At 35.6% G+C, this 16,518-nt stretch overlaps 2 protein-coding genes across 3 annotated transcripts; one reads left to right on the top strand and one right to left on the bottom strand.

The window, feature by feature from the left end:
- Positions 1–6,611: 6,611 nt before the first annotated feature.
- Positions 6,612–8,553, bottom strand: mrps21 (mitochondrial ribosomal protein S21). The gene is made up of 2 exons (XM_058754806.1): positions 8,414–8,553; positions 6,612–7,089 (listed from the first exon to the last, which is right to left on the bottom strand). Exons 1-2 carry the CDS (start codon positions 8,494–8,496, stop codon positions 6,909–6,911), a joined length of 264 nt encoding a protein of 87 aa, XP_058610789.1. The 5' UTR covers positions 8,497–8,553; the 3' UTR covers positions 6,612–6,908.
- Positions 8,554–8,573: 20 nt separating this feature from the next.
- crabp2b (cellular retinoic acid binding protein 2, b) lies at positions 8,574–13,666 on the top strand. Of its 2 annotated transcripts, XM_058754805.1 has the most exons (5): positions 8,574–8,685; positions 9,273–9,353; positions 12,210–12,388; positions 12,671–12,787; positions 13,265–13,666. In XM_058754805.1, the coding sequence occupies exons 2-5, from the start codon at positions 9,338–9,340 to the stop codon at positions 13,313–13,315; spliced, it is 363 nt and encodes a 120-aa protein (XP_058610788.1). In that variant the 5' UTR covers positions 8,574–8,685; positions 9,273–9,337; the 3' UTR covers positions 13,316–13,666. The 2 variants fall into 2 exon arrangements, with proteins under 2 accessions (XP_058610788.1, XP_058610786.1); XM_058754803.1 differs by lacking the exons at positions 8,574–8,685; positions 9,273–9,353 and adding an exon at positions 10,783–11,333.
- Positions 13,667–16,518: the final 2,852 nt, after the last annotated feature.

Below are 16,518 nucleotides of genomic sequence, written 5' to 3'. Positions count from 1 at the left end.
GGATTAATCTATTTGCACACCCCCACCTTCGCACGTGGCACTCGTGTGCAGAGACAGATACTACGGATTGGAACACATTTTACAGATGGTACTTATTGTTCCACATTAGGAAGAGTTTGTACCGGACAATTTGTTTGGAACATAATAAATTAGTTTTCAGTGATTTATTATAGATGACCTTCAAATTGTTTTAAAAATGGTTTAAGAAATAACCACAGCAACAGTATGCTGCTCTTAAATATCCTATTAATTTATTATAAATTGAAATATTATAAATGCACTAAAATTGGTGCATCTTAAAAGAAAATGATATTTAGAATATGATACTGATATTTACCCTAACCATTCCAGAAGTGTCACACAGGGTCACTAAAATTAAAGGGATACTCCACCCCAAAATGAAAATTCTGTCATTAATCACTTACCCCCATGTCGTTCCAAACCCATAAAAGCTTGGCTCGTCTTCAGAACACAATTTAAGATATTTTGGAGGAAGACTGGGAGGTTTGTGACTGTCCCATTGACTGGCAAGTGAATTAAGAAAAAAAAGAAAAGTATGAAAAGCATCGTCAGAATAGCCCATCTGCCATAAGTGATTCAATCTGAATTTAATGAAGCGACGAGAACACTTTTTCTGTGCAAAGAAAACAAAACAACGATTTTATTCAACAATTCGTCTCCTCTGGTTCAGCGTAGCGCCATTTTGGAGAATATCCACTGGACGCAAGCAGCGTACGCTCTTCTGTGTCAGCTTTTGTCAGTTTTCATTCAAATCAAAGCATAAACAAACATAGAAGACGTATCCTTGTGGCGCAGCTGACACAGAAGGGCGTACACTGCTTGCGTCCAGCGGATACTCTCCAAAATGGTGCTATGCTGAACCAGAGGAGACGAATTGTTGAATAAAACGGGTTTGGAAGGACATGGGGGTAAGTGATTAATGACAAAATTTTCATTTTGGGGTGGCGTAACCCCTTTAAAATTAAAACTAAAACCATTAAAAATAAAATAGCAAAATAATACAAATAATAATAACAATTAACAATAACAACAACGTCACTTGAAATTAAATAAACAGTAAATGGAATACAATTTTCCAAATATATACCAAATGTAAATGTAGCCTATTTAATTTCAGCAATAGGCTATTTCTCATTTTCATTTAGTTTAATTTAATTTACTTAAATAACTACAACTAAAAATGAATTGCGAAATTGATTTTTTTTTTTAAACTGCCTTCCTGAAAAATTCATTCGATAATCCACACACTGCCCTTGTTAACATTTTATGATCACAAATGAATCTTTCTTTTCCTATTTGATAGCAGAACTATAATTGTTAGTTTCTGGCAAAAAAGAGAAGGTCAGCTCAGGACAACAAGTGCTATTGGCTCAGTTTCACTCAAAACAAATGAGCTTATGAGTCTGCTCCCTGTGGTCAGCAAAATGACCAGGCAATATTGTCCATAATGATACATTTACCTTGGCTTGTTTCATGGTTATTATGATCAGAAGGACACTGCCAAGAGTAAATATGAGCACTTTAGGGCAGATTAATTAATAATGATCCAACAACAATATTCAAGTAAGTGCAGTCACTACTGAAGATCTTCATAAAGTTGAATTCTGCACCCAGTTTAAATCTAAATAAGATTTAGAATAGAATTAAATGCTAAAATGACTGTAAATAGAAACTTTAACCCTAATTTTTTATTCTGTTTTCTACATCTGTTTCATTTAGGGGAATAAAATGTGCCCCGAACAGCATCCACACGTTATTTGTTTTCGTTTTTTTTGTTTTTTTTAGAAAGCTTCGATTCTCAAACACACTTGGTCAATCTTTAAACAGTGTCAGCCATTGAAGGTCACTGACTCCAACTTCTCCCAGTTGCCCTGTTGTTGCCCACCTGTAGGTCAACAGTCAATGTACACAACAGAATATAGGTCAAATGTTATCCATGCTCTACTTTCTCAAGATCAGCTTGCCCCCATTCATACCATGAGCATCACCATGTGTTGGTGCTAACACCAAGGACAACGAGATATCGACCACATAATCCCAGACTCTGTGGGAGGCTGGGCACTGATACATTATAAGGCCCTATTGCCATGGAAACAGCAGGAAGACAAACTCATTTCAAGTCAAGTCAAACGCAGTTTTTTGATGACATTGACCAGTCTTATTATAATATTACAGGTTTAATTGATATTTTTAATGTTTTTGTTTCACATTTTATTATATTTTTTTTAGTGCTGGGCAACGATTAATCGCGATTAATCGCATCCAAAATAAAAGTTTTTGTTTATATAATATATCTGTGTGTACTGTGTATATTTATTATGTGTATATAAAGACACACACATACAGTATATATTTTGAAAAGATTTACATGTATTTACATGTATATATTTATTAATATAATTTATATGATATATAAATATATTTAATATATAATCATAACACATTTTTCTTAAATATATACATACATGGGTGTGTATTCATATATACATAATAAATACACACAATACACACATATATTATGTACACAAAACTTTTATTTTGGATGCGATTAATCGCGATTAATCGTTGCCCAGCACTAATTTTTTTATACTTTTATATTTTAGTTGCAGTGCTATTTTGTTGTTGTTGTGTTTTTAATATTCCTTTTTTTTTTTTCAGTTTTAGTGTTAGTTATTTTAGTATATAAAGTTAAACTAAATGAGAAATGCTGAAATAAAATGTGTATTTTTTTTCTTTTTTAGTTTTAGTTGACCATAATAACCCTGACATTGATCTAATGAGTCGTAATAGTGAAATGAAAAACATGTATATAAAATCTATATAAATGTCTAATACGTGTGTGTGTGTGTGTGTGTGTGTGTGGGGATGTGCATCTCCATAACTGAGGCCGATGCGATACGATACACTGAAGATACATATGAAGCAGCTAGCGATGCGATGCGATAAGATTCACCCCTGTTACGATGCAGTGCGATTCGATTTCGATTTCGATTAGATTCAACACAATGCGATTCGATGCAATACGATGCAATGGGAAAAATATGATCGCTTTTATTTCTTTGGTTCAGACAGACAGCAAATCATAAATTAACTTGTGTCTTCAGACTTCTAACGCCTCGAGACCTGTTTCACAAGTTTACCAAATAGACCAAGCGTATTTCACTTAGTCTGACTCATTGACAAATGATTTAGTTCCATAAAGCAAATTTAACAAAGATCAACCTCAGTCACTGTGGCTACTTATGCTGGAAAGCTAACCTGGTTCAGGGCAGGCTAACTGTCAGGCTAAGCTGAGCTCCTCTAACACTGACCGATAGGAATGCACTGATATTACCACTGACTCTCTCACTTACTATCATAGCCATGCAGCCTTTCTCTCTGGTTTTATAACAGCTGTGCCTTTAATAGTTAGAACAGATAGCATTAGAACATTACAATCTAACATTGGCTCTTTAAAGCATTAGCAATCACTAAACTAAAAGTTAAAATCACTAAATTTAAACTAGCCTACATTTTAACTGCTATAAGAAACACACATTAACTCATCTGAGCTTAGTAATTAGGACTGTATTAGCTTACATTTTATTTACCCATTGCAATAGTCCCTTTACAGTTATTGCTATCATAAAATACATATTTGACTCAGAATTATTGCGCTCCTCTGTTTAGCGCGCATGCGCAGCAGCGCTCGTCCACTTGCGTAAGCCCACGCCTGACAGCAAAATGGATATATTTGCATGCTTTTCTAACATTTACAGATGAAAAATATACTCGTGATATGTCAGTTATGCACTGAGGAAAACACAACGTCTCAAATGCATTAAACAGCACAAATATATTCGCTGTTTGCCATGGTGGATCGATTTGATCCATGATCGACATTAAGGGCTGCTTAAGAATAAGCGTGCACAACAAATTAGTTAGATTGTGTGTACTTACATAACCGCTTTAGCCCCGATTGATTTGTTATGTTATTTCAAGTCAGGTTTTGGACTTTAATCCCCGCTTTTCCTCGGGTCTCCGTAGTGTTGTGATTCATCATATTCACGCGCAGCGGTGATGAGAGAGCGCGCTTGAGACACAGTTTCGAGAGGAGAAATCAATCTACATCTAAAATATTGGTCACAGATTATTGGTCACTTTCTAAACATTAAAAGTGTAGCGCATCCACTAGTAATTATACATAAATAAATCGGTTTTTACCGATGCAAATATGTTAGAAACGATGCATCGCGATACAAATGCCAACTTGTATCCGATGCACATTTTCGTTAACTTTTTTTCCCAGTCTTCCCATCCCTAGTGTATACATACACACACACACACATATATATATATATATATATATATATATATATATATATATAAATGTGTGTGTGTGTGTGTGTGTGTGTGTGTGTGTGTGCGTTTTTGTGACAAATGAGGACATACATTTGTATAATGACAAGGGTGTGACATAGGTATTACAAGGAGAAGGTGACTTTTCAGGACATTGCTCCATGTCCCCACTTTTCAAAACGCTTATAAATCACACAGAATGGAGTGTATTGAAAATCTGAAATAGCAGAATGTTTCCTGTAAGGGGTAGGGTTGGGTGTAAGGTTGGTGTAGGGCAATAGCACATACAGCTTGTAGAGTATGAAAACCATTACGCCTAAGGGATGTCCCCACTTTTCACAAATTTTATATTGTATAATTTACAATATTATTATTATTATTAACCATACAAATAACAGTTTAATAAAGAAATATTTGGTTCATTGCTCAGTGATTTTGCCAGAAAGAGACAAAATTATTTTAATCTTAGGAGTATTTTTCTTACAATCTAAATAAATAAGTAATATTTTAATTAAATAATGCATTTAAATATTATTAATAATAAACAACTTTAAATAAATTAATGTTTTCAATTTAAAAAAATGTTTTTTTTTTCTTTATTGCACAGTATTTAACAGTATTTTTGCATGAAGGAGAGTTTCCATTCATAACTATACTGTGTGAACTCACTAACCCAGCAGCCCATCCCCCTGCATAGTTTAGCAAAGAATATTGTGAAATCTGTGGCAGAATCTCACATGGCTATACAACTTTTGGATCTTTTTCTGTGCAGTTTAACATGCACAATTATACCAGGAAAACAAACACAGCTTTGGGTACAATAATTATGTTTAAAAATAGGAAATAATTCAAACTTCCACTCTAAATAAAAGACACTGGAGTGAATAAATAACAATTGTGAATGACATTGTTTATGTCCCCGAAGCAACTGAAGGAACAGAAGTAGCATGTCTTAAATTTTGACTGGTTAGACTAAAATGCAAGCATGACTTCATGGAAAGCAAACCACTTCAGCTGCTTAGAGCTGAGGCCCCATCCACAGCGATACATTGAACTTAATAACCCTCGACAGAGAGACCCATCCCCCATGTTACACATATCACTGAGACCTTGAGCTCAGAACACTACAAATCTCATTCCAGTTAACAAATACTATGCAATTCAGCTTAACATGCCTAAACTTCCATAGACTGAAGAATTCCAGAAGAGGCAATTTACCTATTAATTTAATCTTAAACAAATACTTCACCCAAAAATGACAGCTCAGGCCATCTAGGATGTAGATGATTTTCAGATTTCTTCACCAGAACAGATTTGGATAAATGTAGCATTACATCACTTGTTCACCAATAGATCATCTGCAGTGAATGGGTGCCGTCAGAATGAGAGTCCGAATGGCTGATAAATCATCACAATAATTCACACAACTCCAGTCCATCAAATAACATCTTGTGAAGTGAATAGCTTTGTGTTTATAAGAAATAAATCCATCTTCAAGGCATTTTAACTTTAAACCGTCACTTCTGGCCAAAATATACACTTCCTCCAGTGGAGAAGTCCATCCCCTGTGGTCCTCTCACATCAAAATTAGAAGAGTTTTTCAATTGTAAATGGTGCTTGATCTGTGCATATTTCTCTCCTGGATCAGATGAAACAACTTTTTCACTAGAGAAAGCAATATCATGGATATAGGACTCGACATTATTATTAGTATGCAATTATGAAATTTCCTAGCAATTTCAGTTTTCTATACTTTGTTTTTAGTTTATATCCACTGGTGGAAAAATATACAGCTTGTAAAGATTACACTAAAGGTTTGGACTCATTGTGATGTTTTAACTATTCATATTTATAAAAATAAATAAATAAATAAATAAAAAAACTCCACCCTGTTAGTGTGTAACCAGTCAGAGGACATCTAGAGCCTCTGTTGTTTGCTCAAATTGTCACTCATGGGTCACATAGTATAAATATGTATTTTTACAATTTCTGGTTATTCCACTTTACAAGGCAATATATCTTATTTAGCAATACTGTTAAGTCTCACATTTCACCAGATAATGTACTCCACTTTTGTATTTTAAAAATGTTAGCATGGAGAAAAGATAAGATTAATGTGTGACTATGCTTCATCTGTTCCCACTTCATACCTGCTTTGCATGTTTTAAAATGTTTTCTACTTTAAACATTGCTCAATGTGCACTTTTTAGCGGCTATCGGCATTCAAAGTTCAGAAAAAAACCTTCTACATCTGATAAAACACAAATTCATATTTATTGGCAATGCATCTCTTGTAAATAATGTTGCTGTAAATTAAGTGAAAAGTTCTTAAAGATTTTACCCCTTTTTTTTTTATTTATTAATAACATACAACAGTTAGTCAACATTTTAAGTCAGCAATATCACAACATCCAGAATCCACAACACAGTCCTGCAAAGACTTTTTAAGGGTGAACATGTAAAATGTTGCTGTGGATCTTCATCTTCTGAGGCAGATCCCGGTGCATTACTCGTGTGTTGGTTGACACAAACAGTCAGTTTATGTCATCTTAACAACCCAGCCATGGATCTTGTCTTTGTGTCCTTGATACGAAAGAGATCTTTCTGGCCATCTCAGTATTGTAGATTCTCTTACAGTTCTCATAGTTCTTTCTCTCTCGCTTTCGACAGGGTTTCTCGTAATATCTTCTACGCTTCACAGATTCAATTATTCCATCAGCAGACAGCACTCTGCAGAGAAAAAGAGAGAGAAAGAGCATGTTACAACTACAATATCTGTAAACATTAAATATCATACTCTATTATTGAGTTATAGGCAACCTTGCAAACCAAATCCAAGCTGAAGTGTTGCAAAAACAATCCAAAGTAAGAGTTTTGATCATATTGCAAGACTACAACTCAACTGCACCCTCTATAAAAATTTCTGCAATAACATCTCTTTTTTTAGAAAATCTTTTTTTAATATATTGATGGTATTGCTTTATTTCATTTACCTAGGGCTGTTACTTTGTCTTTTTTTTTTTTTTTTTTGCTTTATTTGTGAATTATTGTTATTTAATTTAATATGTTCATACTTGTTTATTTGCACTACTATTTGACATTGCATAATTTCTCACCAGAGCTCATACTATGCTGCAAAAATTTTGGCAATGCAAATACATTTTCATGCTAAAAAGCACACTAAGATTTAAATTATTAAAGACTTTCAGACTTGTCAGTGTGATTTAAAAAACAACAACATCTAAGACGTTAGGCAACCAGGGTTATTATTGTTAAATAATAAAGCAGAATAAAAAGCGGGAATAAAACATAAATATTAGATGTAAATGTTTCCTTGGCAACTAGCTGAAATAAGTATAAATTGAAGCGCTAAAATTACTAACTAGAAAAGAAAGATGAGCCTACACTAAAACTGAAATGATTTTTTTTTTATATCTATATAATAAACATGAAAAAGGCACATCTTCAAGATCATATGATTTCTAAACTAAATATTAAAACTAAAATATAAAAGGGTTATTTAAAAATATTAATAAAAACTGTACAAGGACACAATTAATATTACTAAAATAACACTCCAGGCAACACTGGTCAACAAATACCTTACAATTAATAATACAAATAATTTACCTTATATCTAATGACCTGTTAACCATTATATAATATACCAATGTTCTTTGTTCATGTTATTACGTGATAACATGAAAAACCAGTTTGATACTGCGTCTTGAGTCGTGTAAGACAATTATACAGAAATACTTTGATGACAGACTTTGCTCAGGCATTTCAGATGCTGTGGAACGAGATCAGTCCTTTCTAGTCAAGTTATCCCGTCTCACAGCGCAAAGTCACATGACTTTTTTTGATGCGCTTGGAAGAATTTATTCGCAAAATGCATTTCCATCTCCCATTATTCGCATTAACCCTTTTTTCGCACAAGTCAAAATCCACCTCAAGCGAGCGTAAAATTAAGGAATTTTTATTCGCTTAACTAAAGACTTCATAACGACATCTCTGATGTATATATCAAAGCCTCCAGACATCTCATAAGTACCTGCTCAGAGCGCCATATGCCGCATCGACATTGCCATTCTGGACCATGACAGTCCGAGCGACGAAGCGAAGGTGGTTCGCCATGTTTCGTCCGTGTTACCGTAAATTGTGCACGTCTGGAAATGCGCTCTGTTCTGCAGAAGTTCCTGGAAGTAAGCGCGCGAACTCTAGGTGGCGCCAAATAGATTTCAAAAATTAACGGTTGAGCTTCTTGGACGAGGACATGTGCTGTGCATTTCTCGGCTGAGTCACACCTGAGGGGAATTAATTCAGGTAAATTAGATTAATAGACTTTATTGTTTATAGCTTCATAAATAATAACAAGACATGGTGGAACCGAATTAACAGAATGAAAATAAAGAGCTAAAATTAGCAACTACTCAGTGAGAGATTAGGAGGTATTACATGAGGGGCCAACCTGATATTAGTTTTGAAATTTTTAACTATCTTTCGAAATTTTATCATGGCGCTTTCTGTAAATTCTCACCTGGAGGATGACTAATAGTTTGAATTGAGGTCACAGAGCTTTAAATGTTTTTGAGGACACAGAAAAAAACCTATGAAATGACTACCTGGTATAATAGTATTCTCTGTTTTTCTGTTTTGCATTTTTGTTGATTAGACAAGACATTGAGATACACATGGAGTGTTTCTTAGTAAAATGCTGTTTTTAATTTTAGAACTTAGACATACATAGGCATGACATACAGTGCCTGCTCTATATTCATTAGGCCCATTGAACTTTTATGTTTTGTGACATGAAAGGCTCTTCAGTTTATTATGGCATCTGCACTTAGGTCATCAGTGATTGTTATCACAGACTGCTCACTTAGTCTGCAAATAATTGACTTTTTATGCAGACATATTCCCCCTCCTTCCGCTGTCTCTCTCTTTCATACATGGATTCCTCATCGTCTCCCGGATAATGGGGTCAGTAGTAGGTGAGTGTGGGATCAGGATTGTTTTCTCATTCAAATTCAAGTAGCTTTATTGACTCGACCACTTCAAAGAAAGACATGCTGACGTGCTTTTAGGGGAAGCATTCAAACAGAGCAAAAGAAAACAGCTTGAACTTTTGCCACCGTCTCCATTCTGACTGAAAATATACAGTTTCTTTCTCTCTCTCCCTCACTCGTCTTCCCCCTCTGCTTTTCCTCTGTTCCATTTCCAGGGATATCATTTCTTATCCAGACTTGTTGAAATGTTCTTGGTAGGAGGGTGGGATCAGGGGGTAAAGGCAGGGAAAAGGGACGGGTGGGGAACAACTCAGGAATCGGCTGGTAATTACCTCCGAGCATTTGGAGAAGAGGATGTGGTTTCAGTTTACACGGCCTCATTCTTTCTCTCCTCCCTGGCTCCCTTTTGGCCACTCAAACACTCCATTTGCTTCTTGTCTCCTCACTGCTTTTTTCACGCCATTTGTATAAGGAATGTGGAGACGTGCACAAAAGGAACAAAAATGAAATGAAGTGAAGCAGATTAGAGCAAAGCAAGGGAAAGAGAGAGTGAATGGGTGGGTTTGGAGAGAATGAATGGAACTGATTAAAGAAAACTAATAATGATGCTTCATCATTTATTAAGGTCATAGCTGGTGGCAAAATTCATGTGAATAAGCAAATAAATAAATGCATAAATATATAAATAAAAATAAATAATTACAATTCAGGGTCTGCAATTTTCTTGTGGTATTTTTGTGCAAAATAGGTAAAAAAACAGTGTTGTCTTGTAAAGAATTTTAAAATGAAGCTCTTTATTCCAGATCAACAGAACTTTATAACATTAATTTTACAACATACCTGATATAGAATCAGCACAAATTTGCCTCTGCATAACTTTTGTAGAAAAGGGCAAATTTTAAGATATCCTTAGATATCATAAATATTATTTTAAGTTTATTTTACATTCTAGATATTTTACTTTATTCATTTTGTATTTTGTTTTACTATATTTAACTAGTATAAATATGATTTTACTACATTATTTTAAATATATATATCATTATGGTCTCAACAAATAGTGGTTTAAATTTGTTTTAAAACATAAAGTCCCTCAAAACATTAGAAGAGGTCTAAATGCAAATTCAAAGCCGGAGTCTTGTTAGGACACAGACACAGATCAGTCTACAGCAGCTCTCAGCAAGAGACAGAAGAGAGCTGAGATTTGAAGCTGTGATATGATTGACTGACAATGGCTGACTGTTGTGGTCTGAATACTGACAAAGCTCAGCATGAGATGTCTTTGTTGGCATGTTTGTGTGAGAGAAAGGGCGCTGAATTATATGGGGGTTTCCATGTATTTTACACGATTTCAGTTTTTAAACAAAAGCTCCTTGTTTGACAAAATCTCCAAAACATAATGGAATGCTTTCAGAATCAGTAGATGACAACTAAATGTAACTAAAAGTAACAACTGAAGTCCAAAGTGAGAATCTCTGGATCTCTGTGATTGATGCTGGATCCATGAATAAGGAGTCTGGATTAGTGGACTGCAAGTTGCTTTGGGGAAAAAAGCGCCTGCTAAATGACAAATAACACGTATTAGGATGCAACTAAAGGAATTAGCAGTATATGACCAGATTGCTCAAGCCAAATGGTGGGGCAGATAGGGGTCTTTCTGAGTCTTTACTGGAAGCACATGGTGCGCGAGTAGCAGCCGCCCAATGAGACGCGGCACAGGCGCAAACGCTGCGGATTGGTCGAGAACTCAGCGCACATTCACAGGCTGACCTGAGAGAGAGAGAGAAAGAAAGAAAGACTGCTTAACGCCGGCGGATGAGAGGAGAAGAGCGGTCCAGAACAACTGTCTGAAAGGAAAGATACGCAGAAACATGGAGGCTAACACGGAGCGAACCTTTGCTGACTTCTCTGGATCCTGGAAAATGAAAAGTTCCGAAAATTTCGAGGAACTTCTAAAAGCTCTCGGTGAGTTTTCAAGATTAGTAATTATTATAAAAGTTATATCTAAGATAATTAAATCAAAATCTAGTTTTTAAATGCGAACTTTGTTTCGTATCGGATTAGATATATATTTAATTAAAATCAATCACAAGTTATTTTGATATTTTGTGATGTTTAAAAATATCAAAGTAGTGTAACTTTCTTTAGATGAAAAAAATAAAGAAAAAAGTCTAATCAAAAGCCCGAAAAAGGAAGAGTTTGCATAATTAATTTAATATACAAATATGTATTATTATTACGCCTTTAAAAATAAGCAACAATGCTATTTTGTTTTAAAATTAGCCATTTTAATATCATCTGACAAGAAAACTATAAACCAAAATAACCCTTTGCATGACTGCATGTCAATGTCATTATTTATTTATTTATTTTGTTGAGACTCGGTTTGACCATGAGCACAATCCATGGAAAGCTGCATGAAAAACTGTTCTGCTTCACTTCCTCATGGGATTGTGATTAGGTGCACAAACCCTGATATGGGCCCCTCGGCCAGCCGTTTGGCTCTGTAGACACACCGTCCCTCGACCCCAATTATTCACTCAAGGGGGAGTTCACTTAGACCAAGTATACAGTTGCCCCTAAATGAAATAAACATGAGAATGAATCCACTGTATTTAAAAGGTGTAGATTTCCTTGGTGTAAACATGAAGACTGTGGTACCTGATTTGATTGCTTAAATATGTAACCGCTATTTAGACAGTAAAACATTCCAGTGCAGATTGGACACGCTTGTTAAGGACAGGAAATTGGCTTTGATTTCTGATAATGATAAATGGCCTTTTAATTTCTTAGCACATTTGTGTGTGTGTGTGTGTGTGTGTGTGTGTGTGTGTTCTACAGGCGTAAATGTCTTTCTGAGGAAGATTGCAGTTGCAGCAGCTTCCAAACCAGCTGTTGAGATTACACAGCAGGGGGAAAGTCTCTCCATTCAGACCTCCACTAGTGTGCGGACCACTCATGTGTCCTTCACGGTGGGCGAGTCCTTCAACGAGGCTACGGTGGATGGACGCCCTTGCACAGTAATGCCACCCATCCATGCATCTCAGCACATCATATTTTTCTCTCTGTTAACTGTTACACTTTAGCTTATTGCGTAAGATTTACTATCAGAAAATATCAATGTCTTAAATGTATCATTATTTATATTTTCTAATACTAAACACTTTATTTGATGGTGAAAATTCACTTTTATACACACAAACGATGTGTTTTCAACTAACTTTGAGACTCTATAAAGACATTTAAAATTAATATCTCTGCTTTTAGCTCTTTTCTAACTGTTTCTAACAATTTCTCGTCAGAGTTTTCCAAAATGGGAGACAGACCGTAAAATCACTTGTGAGCAGACGCTGCAGAAGGGGGAGGGGCCTGAGACATCATGGACACGTGAACTGACCAATGACGGCCAGATGATTCTCGTAAGTGCACCACTTATTTGAAAAATAATGTTAATATTTTTAACTGAATTATGCCACTAGCATATAAAATAGACTACTACTATAGCCTACTCTAATGTGCATCTTAAAAGCTCAACACCTTACAATAATAGATTGTTGTTCATTCCTCACCATTATAGTTCACATTATTATAGAAGTCACACTGCTCTCATTTAGGCCACTTACAGTAAACAGGTCCCTCAATGTCTGTGCTTTTTGTTCCTAATAGACATTTTGTAACTTTCATTTAGGTAAATCAGTGTTGCATGGTTGGAAAGCGTCTGCTAAATGACTAAATGTAAATTGAAAAGAGCATTCTTTGTATTCAGAGAACAAGATCTGGTTGGATATGTGAATATATAACATCTGGTGATATGTTTAAGCCCATCGGATAAGGATCTTAAATTGTTTAAGCAGCTTGTTGGTGGTTTCTTAACATCTCTGATGTTTATCTTCCAGACCATGAGAGCCGGAGATGTCGTCTGCACCCGTGTGTATGAACGAGACTGAAGGATCCTAGATTTCGGTTTATTCTATTCCATTCCATCTCAACCATGTCCACAATGTGCTAAAATGCTTGTTTATCATTGTACAAATAGCCCGTTCCTTCCACTTTTTGTATGTTTGACATATACTAAGTTTGTGTGCCAGAGAAGGAGAGATGTTTGAAGGGTCAGAGTATAAAGTATACTTGTATAAAGATGATAGTGAGTTTGCATTGTTCTTTTTGGTGCATTGGCTGAAAAGTGTATTTATTATTGTTGTTTGTGCATTTTACGTTTCAGTTTCATGTATATGCCACAATGTGGCTTATTAATCAAAAATGTTTTGCAATAAACCTTTCTACTTATAAACCCCCAATACTCTCATGACTAATTCACTGTTATTTTTTTGTCTGGATATAGAAATCTCTTTGTCACTAGCCTTGGTTGCACTTTCATACTTATTTTCTGCCTCATTCCTTTTCTTAAAAGTGCTCTTTGTGTCTGTTCTTGCTTCATGTCTCCTGATCCAACCACTTACAGTTTTGAACAACACTATAAATTTGTATTTCATGAGTGTACATCAATTGTTGAATTATTTCCTGGCAAGGAGTAATGGGGGAATGAGGGAGAGGTATGGAAAGAGTGAGCAAACGTTAGAAAAGAAAAATAATTTCATATTTTTAAGGTTATATTCCCTCTGCTCCTTCTCCCATCTGTAGCTAGTTACTGCATGAGGTCAGAGAGAATGGCTGTCATTTCTCTTTCTTTTTGTCTTTCTGCAGCCAGATTCATGATCCAAGCTGTTGCTTTATTCTAAATCTAGGGCAAATGCTTCTGAAAGTTTAATTAAATAATATGTATGAGTAAATGATGAAATAAATCAGCTAATGAAAAGCAAAATTAAGTTAAAACTCTTTCTTCCACTCTCCGTATCTTTCTTTTTTTTTTTTTTCTATTTCAGAGACTATTTCAGAGTGTTTTTCAGCCTGCTGCCGATGATGAATTTTCCAGTTCCCAGACAACAGAGCTCACAGTGGACTTATTCAAGATTGCACATAATTTCAGTCTACTGTGTGCTGCGTATGTGTGTTCTAGAATTCTCAGCGGTCCATTTAAGAGTTTTAAGCTCACATAACCTATGATGTCTTCAAAGTGTATGGGTACTGCAGTGTACAGAGGTTGCTGTTAAATTCACACACTTTCTGGAAGAGGTTGAAAAAATCCATAATATCTGCTTAACATCAGAGGCAGTGACTATATTTTTGTGGTGCTTGCTGAAGCAAGAATCCCTGCAAGAATCATTGCAACCACCCACAACTACTTGGAGCACTCTCAAAACCACCTGGCAATGCCTTAGCAACCACCAAGAACACACTAACAACCACCTAGCAGCCACCCAGAACTCTGTAACAACCTAGCATAGGGTTAGCAACAACCAAGAAAACCCCAGCAAACGCCTAGCAATGACCTAGCAACTAGTGCACACACACAGCAGTAAGTAGTGAACACACACCCGGAGCAGTGGGCAGCCATTTTTTGCCACACCCGGGTAGCAAGTGCTCAAGGGGTATTGAGGGTGGAAGAGAGCACTGTTCATTACCTCCTCACACCTACAATTCCTACCGGTACAGAGACTCAAACCCGCAACCTTTGGGTTACAAGTCTGATTCTCTAACCATTAGGCCACCACTGGCCCCCTAAACCACCCAGTTGCAATGCCCTAGCAACAGTCCATAACCCACAACAACCATCTAACAATGCCCTAGCACCCCTTCAGAATCTTCATAATTAATCTCCCAGCAAACACGTAGAAACCACCCAGAACACCATAACAACCACTTTGCAATGCCCTAGCTACCATCTATAAATCACCTAGCTGCTTTGCCCCCCCCCCCTCCTTCCGTTACACGCCAATCAAAATCAAAAATGCGATCAAATACTGTATAAAGACGTGCATGATATAATCGTGAAATAAAAAATAAATGAACAAAATGCACGCGTCATAATCCCATAGGAGGCAAAAAAAAAAAAAAAAGTAGCCTACATAAATTAAACAATATTATGGAGTAATCTTACAAATCAGCAGTAGTCCAGCAAATAAAATTAAATATCACTCACCACTAAAATGGCTTCTTTCTGCTCTTCTTATAATGCGCTAGAAGTTATAGACATTTTAATGTTAATCAAAGAATAAAAGAAAATCATTCAGTGTCTGATCTTGGCTGAATATCGTTTGTAACTTTAATGACAATTAATGTATATAATATTTATGAAAAGAAACTACAGTGTTTTTAAACTTTTGATTTCAATTTCTGTACCTGAAATTTGTTATAGCTAATTGATTTGTTTGTTCCTATCTTATTACTGACAGTTTACTAGTCTTTAACAATTTAATGTTTAAAATGTGTTAGTCTAGTTGTTTTTGCTGTGGTATTTTTTGTTAAAACCATAGGCAAATGTTCCTAAGTGTAAAAGGCCTAAGTGTTCTGTAAGTTGCTTGCTCATGTTATTCAGCTGCAACAGAACACTTTGTAAAAAGACAGAATAAGAATATTTGACATCTAAATGTTTCACTTAATTTTTTTTAAGCTGAGGCTCTGTCATTTTTTATTTTAGTTTATTTACCTCAGGTAAGTTAAATATAATGTTGCGTGTGGGAAAAAAAGCATGAGATGAGACCACTACAATCTGTTAACACTGTAAACATATACATTTTGACTATATTTATTAGATACATAATTGTTTATTTTATATGTATTTAAATTGTAAAGTAAAATAAATTACAATATTTATTCATGTTATATCATAATCTCCGTGACCCCGTCATTGCATTTCTTTGAAGACGTTCCAAGGTATTCCAAATGAGTGGTTATTGTCAGCCAAGTCCACTTCAACGGATATCCCGTGCTTAGGGAGTAGGGAGCAGTGAACACTGTGTAGGAACCCTGTCAATTGGAATGCACCTCAACAATTATCTAGCAATGGTCTAGCAACCACCCAAAGCATCCTAACAACCACTTAGCCTAGACCTAGCTACAGAACATCCTAAAAACCACCTAGCATTTCCCTAGTGACCCTTCAGAACCCTCATATCAATCCCCTTATAGCAACCACGCAGAAATCCACTGTAACCACCTTGCAATGTCCTAGCAACCAACCAGAATAACAAACATTATAACATCCAGCTTGTAATCCCATTTAAAATCCCTAACAACCACCTTGCAAATG

The sequence above is a fragment of the Onychostoma macrolepis genome, chromosome 19 (genome assembly GCF_012432095.1).
Source record: "Onychostoma macrolepis isolate SWU-2019 chromosome 19, ASM1243209v1, whole genome shotgun sequence".
NCBI classification, from domain to species: Eukaryota; Metazoa; Chordata; class Actinopteri; order Cypriniformes; family Cyprinidae; genus Onychostoma; species Onychostoma macrolepis.
The sequence above is the reverse complement of the archived record's forward strand: the minus strand, read 5'-3'. Positions and strand labels throughout refer to the sequence as shown.

What these genes read in the sequence shown, in the direction of transcription:
- mrps21 (XM_058754806.1), bottom strand. Translation starts at nt 8,496, where the DNA reads ATGGCGAACCACCTTCGCTTCGTCGCTCGGACTGTCATGGTCCAGAAT. An exon ending in GCATATGGCGCTCTGAGCAG is followed by an intron (nt 7,090 to 8,413) that starts GTACTTATGAGA and finishes TTTTCTCTGCAG; the next exon opens with AGTGCTGTCTGCTGATGGAA.
- crabp2b (XM_058754803.1), top strand. Translation starts at nt 11,240, where the DNA reads ATGGAGGCTAACACGGAGCGAACCTTTGCTGACTTCTCTGGATCCTGG. An exon ending in TGGATGGACGCCCTTGCACA is followed by an intron (nt 12,389 to 12,670) that starts GTAATGCCACCC and finishes ATTTCTCGTCAG; the next exon opens with AGTTTTCCAAAATGGGAGAC. An exon ending in ATGACGGCCAGATGATTCTC is followed by an intron (nt 12,788 to 13,264) that starts GTAAGTGCACCA and finishes TTTATCTTCCAG; the next exon opens with ACCATGAGAGCCGGAGATGT.